Here is a 9,933-nt window from a genome sequence, read left to right on the forward strand (position 1 = left end):
TCAGCGGTTCAATCTCACCAATCACTCCTTGGAAACCCTATACAGGGTCGCTATGGGTCAGAGCTGACTCGACGGCACTTAACAATAACAGCAACAGTCTCTATTTTACAGTGTTCTGTACAATGAGTTGGTTCTCTAGGTTTTAGGGTTTGCTTATTTTTCTTTCAGTATCATTGTGAACTCAGATTTTTAGCATATTTTGTATGTTTTAATCCATTGCAGTTTCTCATTGTGATGCTTAATGATCTCATCTAATCAGTAGGATCCCCTTTATATTGGTTCTTGAGTCTTCTTCATATGACTGTAGCAGTCTGACAAATTTCTAGATGTAGCCACTTGTAAATACTCTCTATTATAATTATGGAGTCTTGGTGTGGCACTGCGGGTTAATACTCTGTACTGCAAAGTCTGTTTGAATCACAAGGTTGACTGTTCAAGCTCACCAGCCACTCCTAGGAAACCCTGTACAGGGTTGCTGTGGGTCAGAACCAACTCAACAGCATTTAACAACAAATTACAGTTAGGGTGGATATTACCAAAACTAAATCATATGCTATTTTCTTGCTTATAACTTTTTTGTAAGATATTTTTTATTCCCAAGTGTGAAAAATGAATATGTAGCCTTCTTTTTTTCCCGTAAACTGCTACTACTTAGTTCTGATCCTTTTCTCCCCTTCCACCTTCCAATTCTTTTACTTTTACAATTTTAAGTTTGGTGATGTACATATTCTTTTACCATAATTATCATAATAAAATCTTTCATGCTTTGCCTGCTGATTGGTTCTAAAAGTTGAAAATCAGTAGTCAGCACTTACGATACTATAAATATTGTTCATTGCCAACTCAGCATATTGTTGAGATTATAATGTCTCCTTTTATTTAACAACCCATGTGCCATTTGATATAGAATGTTCACAACATCAGGTCCAAGACTCTTTTTTATTTATACTCTATCAGTTGTTCAAAATGAGTTAATTTTTTGTCTGACCAATTTTCTTACAGATGTTTTCTTGGAATTTCTAATTGCAATTCTTTTCTTTTTGAGAAGAATGCCTTTCATATCATTCACTGTTATCTAGCTTCATAGTCAAAATAGTACATGGACTCTATCTTTAAGACCTTGTTCTTAGAGTTGGATAACATCCTGTTCTAATTTGAAAGAATTAGTCTATAGCCTATAGGCCTACTTTGAAACTGTCATTTTGAGATTTCTTTCCATTGGATTCATGGGTTAGTTCAAGCCAAGAACAATGCTTAAAATATTATTTACATGTGGTATAGCTTGGAGCAACTAATCAGAACAGATGCTTGCCATACCCTAGAAGCATAGCTGTACCAGTGCATAAGGGTTGCATTATCAACCGTAGCGCAACCATTTTGTATGTCATTTCATCATTCTGGCTTTTGACCTCTTTTTTTCTTGAGTAGTTCTTGAAACATCTTTGTCAGAAAGTATAAGTGCTGTGGAAACTTAAGAGGCCCTCTGTGCCCAAAAACATCTTTATTCTGTCTTTACACATGATGAGTCATCATTCAGCTTGATGCAGATGCCTAAGAAGAAAATAATTTTCCTTTATAGTTTTAATGGTATTACTTTATTTTCTTCCTATCAAATTATTAATTTTCATTCCTACACATTTCCCTTTCTAACAGCCCTTCTCTGCCCCTCTCTCACAAAGCTTTTGGAAATTCTCTTTTATCTCTCTTCTAAAATTTTGAAAGAATAGTTTGGGGGCTATTTTTTGTTAGTCTACTTTCAGTTTAAAGAAGATATGTATTCTTTCAGCTTCATCAAAGTCTATTCTATTATTTCACTACTAAATTTCTTCCCCTCTGCCGGGGACTTGCCTCGACACGGATGTTTGGTTCACGAGGTGGGGATATCTGGCGGTGGTAAAGATATAGTAAGACACACAAGGACACAAAGAGAGACACAAAGAGACACCCCAAAACCAGAGTGGATGCTTTACTGGCATCCGGCAGATCCGGCGTGGTGAACATCTGAGCTATAAGGGCGGTAAGATCCCGCATAGCAAACATCTTAGCTATGCTGGCAGTACGCACCCCCTACTAGCTGGTCAGCAACACATGCCTAGTCAGCCGTATAGCACCCTCTCCAAGCTGTAATGCACACCTTGCCAGCCGTAATGCACCAGGATTCATTCTGCGCCTCCGTTTTATTTAGGGGAGGAACTATACACAAAGCTGGGCGGAACTAAGACAAGGTACAGCTAACATACGTAATTTTCCAGACATTCAGGCAACTTTACATTGTACTTCGCAGGTTCAAATCTCACGACCGTAACTTGGTTTCTCAAGCTTAATTAACATACCTTTTAGGCACCTAGTCTCAAATGGGGGAAGGAAAAGGAGGATTGGGAGGAGTCCCATTGTGTCGGCTGCCCAGCCCAGGTTTCTCAGGAAGCAAGATGCCTGGGTGAATAGGGCTGCACCTGGAAACACTTTAGGGAGGGTGTCCTTTTGTCCTTAGAACAAAGACTCGGGAAGCCACCCAGTTTACTTTGACTGAATTCTTTGAGGGAAGAACTTTGCCTTTTTGGAATTTTGCAGTCTCGGCTTTTAGGAAAATATTACATTTATCTGTAGATATCAGGGCTTCATGTATGCAATTAATAATAAACATAACTGAATACTAAGATGAAAAACAGTTTGCTATGTCTGCTAGGTGGCTAGAGTTTGTTCCTCAAAGCCTGCGGCCTGTACGGTCTGCAACACTTGGGCCCACAGGGCCTCAAACTCCTGACCAGGTCTGGACGGTCTGCAACACCCCTCTGTTTTTCTCGAAATTTCTGGAACTTCTATAAGGGATGCTGGCAGTTAAAATGGGGGTCTTTAATGCTAACACGAGAAGGATATTATTCCAGGATGCCAGTAAGTATCCATGCAGTTTCTTCACTTTTTGCATAGAAGGGGGTGGGGAGGGGGGCCACTGTTTTCAAGTCCCCTCTAACTCATTTCTGTAAGCCCATATTCAAGCACCAGCCCCCCTTGGGTTTCCTTCTGTGTGGTACAGTCTGGGAGGGTTCCCAAAGTGAAGCACCCATGTTCCAAGGAGCACATTACCCTCTTAAAAGCAAGTGTTCTTCTAGGGAGCTATCCCAGCCTTAATGTTTAAGGCTTTCATTAACTAGCTCTGCATCATAGGCTAATCATGCCTCCTGAGACTATCTGATACCAGCCTCCCAAGGGAGTCTTTTCTGGTCTCACCAGCCCCCACTTGTCAGCATAGATTCCCAAGAGTGATCTGGAAGTCCCAAAACAAGGCACCCTAGTTACTGCAAGGGTTGTTTCTCCAGAATCAAGGCAAAAGGACACTTAACTGAGGGTTAAACCACATCTTTTTCCCCACAGCTTGTGACTCTTATTTGGCTTTACCCTTCCTTTGTCCAGAAAGGTAGCACATGTTTACATCTGAGTGATTTTATCAGCCTGATTCTTGCCTGTAGAATTTTGGGCCTCCAGCAGTTTTCTTGGCCTCCTGATGTGGTGTTATAGGATCAGCCGTGGACTGGGAACCACAAGGCCAACAATTCAGACCCCCAGCGGCTTCTCAAAAACCTGATACAAAGTTGCTATGAGTCAGAGATGACTCGACAGCACTTACACACACACATTCTGGTCTACAATTTCATTGGCTTTCTTTGATTTACTAAGTCACTTATCTCTGCTTTGTGTCACTGCAGTTTGTTAATGTATTGTGTCTAATGCCCATGCTCTCCTAGTCTCTCCACAGTTTATCTTTCATTGCTTTCTTTTTAGTGGGGTCCTGGGAAAGAAAACAAATGCATATACTAAATTTTTGAGCTAGATAATTTTTTATATTACCATCATATTTTCTGTCACATTTTATCTTTTTTAAAGAGCAATAATATTTTACTGTTCTTGGAAAAAAACATCTGTAGCATCTAGTCAATATTTTTTTTGCTTTTAAAAAAATTTTTTATATATATATTGCTTCTAGTTAATTCCAGTTTGTAACTAGTAGCTCAAGAACCTATGATAAGAATAAAAATGTGACTAAAATTTTACCTTTTTAAATGACTGACTGAGTTGAAAAAATTGGAAAAATTGTGTTTTAAGTCTAGCTTGGAGAGCTTAGCTGGGTCAAGATCAAGAGAAAGAAATAGTGAGTTGAGTAAAGGACAGTAGCTTTGGTAAGATGATAAGAAACAATCATGTGGTTGACTAGTTGGCTGATTGTAAATGCTGAAGTCCCCAGACACTTGCTCTGACAGCCTTTGTTACAAAAAGCATATTTAAATAATATTTACCAGTATTTGAAACAAAAGGGTAATATGAAAGTTCAGTGTTGGTAAATTTGTATTTGTCATGTCATTTCAGCTTCTGAAAATTTTCCAATACACGAACTTTGAAAAAAATAGAAATTATATCTTATCAACTCAAGATCGCCTAGTAGGGGGATTTGCCAAGTGGCCGGATAGTCATCCAGGTAATAATTTTATTTTTTTGTACAAATCTAGATAAACTTTATATGTTTAGTAGATCTTATTATGTTTTGTATGAATATTGACATATTTTGCTATGAATCCAGAACAAAACTTTTGCTTATATCTCAGGTAGATATTCAAGCATCTTTATCAGAAATTTAGATACAATTGTTATTGTTAATTTATAGTAAATAAGATAGGAAAAGAAAAATGGTGGATTACTTTAGTTTGAAGTAGCTTTAGGGTATTGAGAGATATGAAAGAAAATGCCAACATGTATTGGTAGAGTGTAGATTTTTTTCTAAGTATTTCATGTAGCAATTTTTATTTCATTTGATGCAATAAGGCAGATAATCTAAATGAATTCTGTCCAAAATAGAAACAATTTGGTACATCTAAAATCATTAAGACTTTGAAATATAACTTAAAGTAAGTAGTAGAGCAAACTACACTCATTTCACAAGGGATCCTCTCCTTATTCTATTCAGAATTAACGTTTAGTCAAAAATCTCAAATCCTGAATGCTGGTGTACCTCATTGTCTAAACTCTTGCTCTCTGAATTTAAGTAAATTCTAATAATCTTATGATGAATACCTTGCTATCTGTACTTTTACTATTTACTTTCCAAAACTCAGAAACCAAACAGATTCAGACATTGTGGTGGTCCATGGTTTCCAAATACAGAAATAATGTTGATTGAAATTCTTGTGTTTCACAAGCACGTTTAAGTGGGTTCCCTAGAAATAATGGAAAATGGCTTTGTTTTTTTTTTTTTCAAAATATTTAGTACTACTGTTTCCCAAACTTAGGAATGTCTAAGCTTTATTATTACAATATAAAACTTTCTGTTCAGTAACTACATGGATGCCGGTAACAGACACTTCAAACCCAGTCATGAATTCATCTCCATGCCTTCCTGTCTCCAGACTCTGGGGGAACTAAGTACTGATACTCAAGCCTAGGATTCTAGAAAGTCCACTTCAGTTTATCTCCTACACAGACCTGCCATGGTCAGAAAATGTACTTGAAGCAAAATATAAATATAAGGGTTCTTAAAGTTGTACGTGAAATGAGCTCTTCACATCCATACTACCTGTATTTTTATATAAAACGTACTTAAATATACTGGGTTTTCAGTCATGAGTGAAGTTATGTTTTCAAAACCAAAAACTTTAGGATATTATTTTGCTTTTTAAAATTTTAAAGCAAAATAATAGATTTAAGTTTTTGGTTTCTGCATACAAAATACCTCAATAATTTTAGTCTTGATGCTACTTTTTTCAGTTCACACACGGTACTACTTTAACAAATAATAGCTTATTTTAACAATGGGATTTGTGAAATGACAATCTCTTGGAAAGCATTGCTTGAATTAACACACTTGAACTGTATTTTGAGTATTTATAATAGCTTTTAAAAAATAATGCTTGAACTTTTTTCTAGAGAGCATAGTTATGAACTTAACATTTTTGTGAATATGTGCTTGTAATACTAACTTTACAGAAACGTTAGAATATCTTCGGAAACTGTATACTATAAAACCTAGAAACTCTGTGTGATAAATTGAATTTGTCTGGAAAGATTGTTTCCAGAACCTTTAGAAAAGTCATTTTAACAAAATTCTATACATTTAGCATATTCTTGGATCTAAGAGATCTAGTAACAGAATTGATGCAGAGATTGTATATTTATAGAAGAATCTCTGAAAAAAAAATTAAATATATATATCCCAACATTAAAGTGCTTGAATACATCACTGCTTGCAGATGAGGTTTACAAAACAAAAATAAAGTTTGAGTTTTGAAAAGTGAAGTTCTAATCTCATTGGCTTTTACAAAAATCCTTTAGAAGAAAAAAAAAAGGTTTTACTTTACTCTGAAGGATTTTACTTAAGTCCTATTTTATGTTATTCTGGATATATATTATTTTCCTTTTTATTAAATTTTTGTCCTAAAATAGTTTCCTAATTTCTAGAAAATACAGCTTAATATGGGTTTGTTCCCTTTGTACTTATAGGATAAGCTAAAAAGAAAACTATAATAATATATGAGAAATCAAAAATTTTTGGTAGTCTAAAAGTTAGAAAAAAGCCAAAGGAAGCCTAATCATTTTCAGAAAAGATCTAAAAAGTGATTCACATGGGTACGCATTAATGAAATAGCTTTGTTACAAGCAAGTTGGAGTAAGCACAACTATTTGTGATTCTTATTTTGAAAAATAAGTGATGCTCATATAAATAACTCTTTTGACAAACTTGCTCAGACGTTTTGAACTTTAACAGCTATTGAGGTCATAAATGATGGCCAATTCAAAAATGGAATTTTTGACTGCGGCAAAAATCTGTTCCCACAACTGCAGGGCTCTGAGCTCTTCAGAAGTCCATATAAGGCTCTCAGGCAGGAGTGGGCATGTGTTTCAGTGACCACTGTTGTGGGAGAAGGTTTCTGTCCCTGAAAGATGGGAAGCTGCCAAGACCAGTGCAAACAGTTGTTATATTATGAACACTCACATGATCAAAACCAAATAAAATGTGAGTTTGTTTTTATTGTCAGGTCAGATATTTTTAGAGTGACTGACATTATCCAAAATGAAAAATTATAGTGCAGCATTCCAGAATGTAGCGCTTTGCTTAAGTTTTTCTTACTTAACATAGTATTAATATATGGCATTCACTTTGGGAACTGTCAAGAGATAAAACTTTGAGGGAAGGTGCTACTAGGAAAACTTTTATGATATATTGTTAAAGCCGATTGTTTCCATATTTTGAAACAAACAAAATGGAAATCCCACTAATGAGGTGGGTTTTTTGATATTACTGTTATTCTTCCTCTCTGTTGTTTCATCATAGAATGTTGAGAAATGTTACTGTTCAGTTAGGAATGTTTTGCTTTGTTGATAATATTTATATGAATAAAGTATTATGTGATTTTGATGACCTGGTTTACAAAAAATGCTGTTTGAAACTTTAAGGAAGCAAATATATCAAAAGCTACAAAAAGTATGAGGGAGCTTCAAAAAGTTTAGGAAAATGGAGCTAAAGATACGGAATTTTCCCACAAGCTTCATGAAGCCCCATCATACATTTAGCATTTTTCAGAATTTATATTTAAAGTAGTGCTATGCTTGTAGATCTGCATCTAAAGTGCCTATCATGATTAAAATATCTCATTTTCAGATGCTTTACATGCATACTTTGGGATTTGTGGCCTGTCACTAATGGAGGAAAGTGGAATTTGTAAAGTACATCCTGCCCTGAATGTAAGCACACGGACTTCTGAACGTCTTCGAGCTCTCCACCAGAGTTGGAAAACCAAGGACTCTATGCACTGTTCAGAGAACATACACATCTCCACATGAATGGCGTTAGATTGGGACAGTAGGGGTGGGGGGAGGTTTGTAGCATAATAGTAGCCCAAGGGTAAAAGCCATGTATAACCAAGTGTGCACTTTTTTAAAGAGGTGGAGTCATACAATCAACTCTCACGCTGATGTCACTTTGGGATATGGTCTTAAGCCAATAACTTTTGTACTGTGTTTCAAGGAAATCTTTGTTGAAGTCTGAACCACAGTGGACTCTATCATAGTTCTTAAATGTTTATACTGTATTTCTAAGAAGTTCTTTGAGGCAGATTAACTGTATGTGTGTAGTTACCTATAAAAAAAAAACAAAAAAACAGTTCAGTACAAATTGTATCATGAAATGGACACAAATCTTCAAAACAGTTTACATTTCATATAGCATTGATAATCTTCCGGTGAACACTTAGTGATTATTTTTAAAGTTTGATTATGAACAGTAGAAAATGGCTTGAAGAATTATCTGGGATTAGTCTTTGAAAATAGATAATTCCATAATTTTTTAAAAGAATGACTTATTTTGTCTTATTCTAAAGTAGAGTGTGCCTATTTAAATGGAATTAGTGACTTCACAGTAAGAATCAATGACAGGCTTAACTAATACAATAGTTTTCTAGGGAAAGATTGTTTTAACAAGATTCTATTATGTATTAAAGTCACTGTAACTGAGAGAACAGTAGTTAGCTCTATGTGATTGTGAAAAGAAAAGCTCTGTGCCATGGTGAATACTAAGTATGTTTAATTTTAATCTAAAATCATTAGTTGCCTTTTTTCTTTCTGGGGAGCAAATAATCTTCCATATACTGAAGGAAAGATAATTAGTGTTTGGTTTACTTTTTTGAAATATATATCGTAAATTAAATTTGTACTTTTGTAGTTGAGTTATTTTAACCCATTTGGATTATGTTTTAGTTTGTTGTCCCTAGTGTAAGTGAGTTAACTGCTCTAATTTCAAATGAATAATCTAATGTTTTCAAATTAAATAACTGAAAATGTAAATACAAAAATAGAACCATTCAAGCAAATTCAGTGGAACAACTCTCTATATAATCACTTATATTTTTATATTTTGAGGTAAATTGGAGGGAGCTGTATCCATTTAAGAGGGGATTGAGTTTTCCCTCTTGTTTCTTTTTTGCTTAATTTTCTTAATTTTATAGACTAGCTACTTGTACGGGTCCTGGTGTATTGTTATAGGATAAGCATTGGACTGCTAGCCGCAAGGGAGATAGTATAAAATTTCATTTCATTGCTTATCAATTAAAGCAGCTCTGGTAGCATAGTAGATTATGGGCTGGGCTTCTAATTGCAAACTCAGTGGTTTGAATCTTCCAGTCACTCCTTGGGAGAAGATTAAGGCTTTCTGCTCCCATAAAGATTTACAGTCTTGGAAACTATATACATGGTAGCTGTGAGTCAGAACCAACTCGACAGCACACAATCGCCACCATTCATCAGTTTGCCAGTAAATCTTGTCCATCACAGTTGCTAACTGGCATTCAGAGATATGAAATGGAAACAGAAAATGGAGATGGAAATCTCTTAAGGAGCTAAGTTTAAGTTATAATCTTGATGATAATAAATGTTGAATTCTGTAAGTATAACTATGTTGTTGTTAAGTGCCGTCGAGTCGGTTCCGACCCATAGCGGCCCTGAACAGGGTTTCCGAGGCTGTAAATCTTTACAGGCGCAGAAAGCCTCCTCTTTCTCCCGTGGGGCAACTGGTAGTTTCGAACTACTGACCTTGTGGTTCACAGCCCAATTTGTAACCACTATGCTACCGGAGCTCCTTAAGTATAACTATAAAACCCACCAATGTCACTGTTTAGGTAGTAGTTTAAATTTTTTATTTCTGTCTAAAACCAGGGAAAAGTAACCTGAATAATAATCCTTCCCAAAGGAAGCCAGATATAATCTTGGAGAAATAATTCACTCATTATTGGTGATTCTTAGTTTAAAACCTTACTTACTGAAAGCAAAGAAGATTTGAAATAATGATGAAGATCAAAGGTAACCTTCAACAAAAATCTTCACCACTGGACCAATAAATAACATCAAGATAAATGGAGAAGAGATTGAAGTTGTCAAACATTTCATTTTGCTCTG

General features: G+C 35.4%; 1 protein-coding gene across 2 annotated transcripts in view; it reads left to right on the plus strand.

Annotated features, from left to right (window-relative positions):
* PGGT1B (protein geranylgeranyltransferase type I, beta subunit) overlaps positions 1–8,548 on the plus strand; it is a 98,990-nt gene extending 90,442 nt beyond the window's left edge. Inside the window, exons 8-9 of one of the 2 annotated variants that reach the window (XM_006870534.1) lie at positions 4,363–4,471; positions 7,646–8,548. In XM_006870534.1, the coding sequence (XP_006870596.1) occupies positions 4,363–4,471; positions 7,646–7,827 (291 nt within the window). In that variant the 3' untranslated portion in view covers positions 7,828–8,548. The remainder of the gene's footprint in view (positions 1–4,362; positions 4,472–7,645) is intronic. The other variant, XM_006870535.1, reaches the window with a different exon arrangement.
* Positions 8,549–9,933: the final 1,385 nt, after the last annotated feature.

The sequence above is a fragment of the Chrysochloris asiatica genome, unplaced genomic scaffold (genome assembly GCF_000296735.1).
Source record: "Chrysochloris asiatica unplaced genomic scaffold, ChrAsi1.0 scaffold00143, whole genome shotgun sequence".
Taxonomy (NCBI): domain Eukaryota; kingdom Metazoa; phylum Chordata; class Mammalia; order Afrosoricida; family Chrysochloridae; genus Chrysochloris; species Chrysochloris asiatica.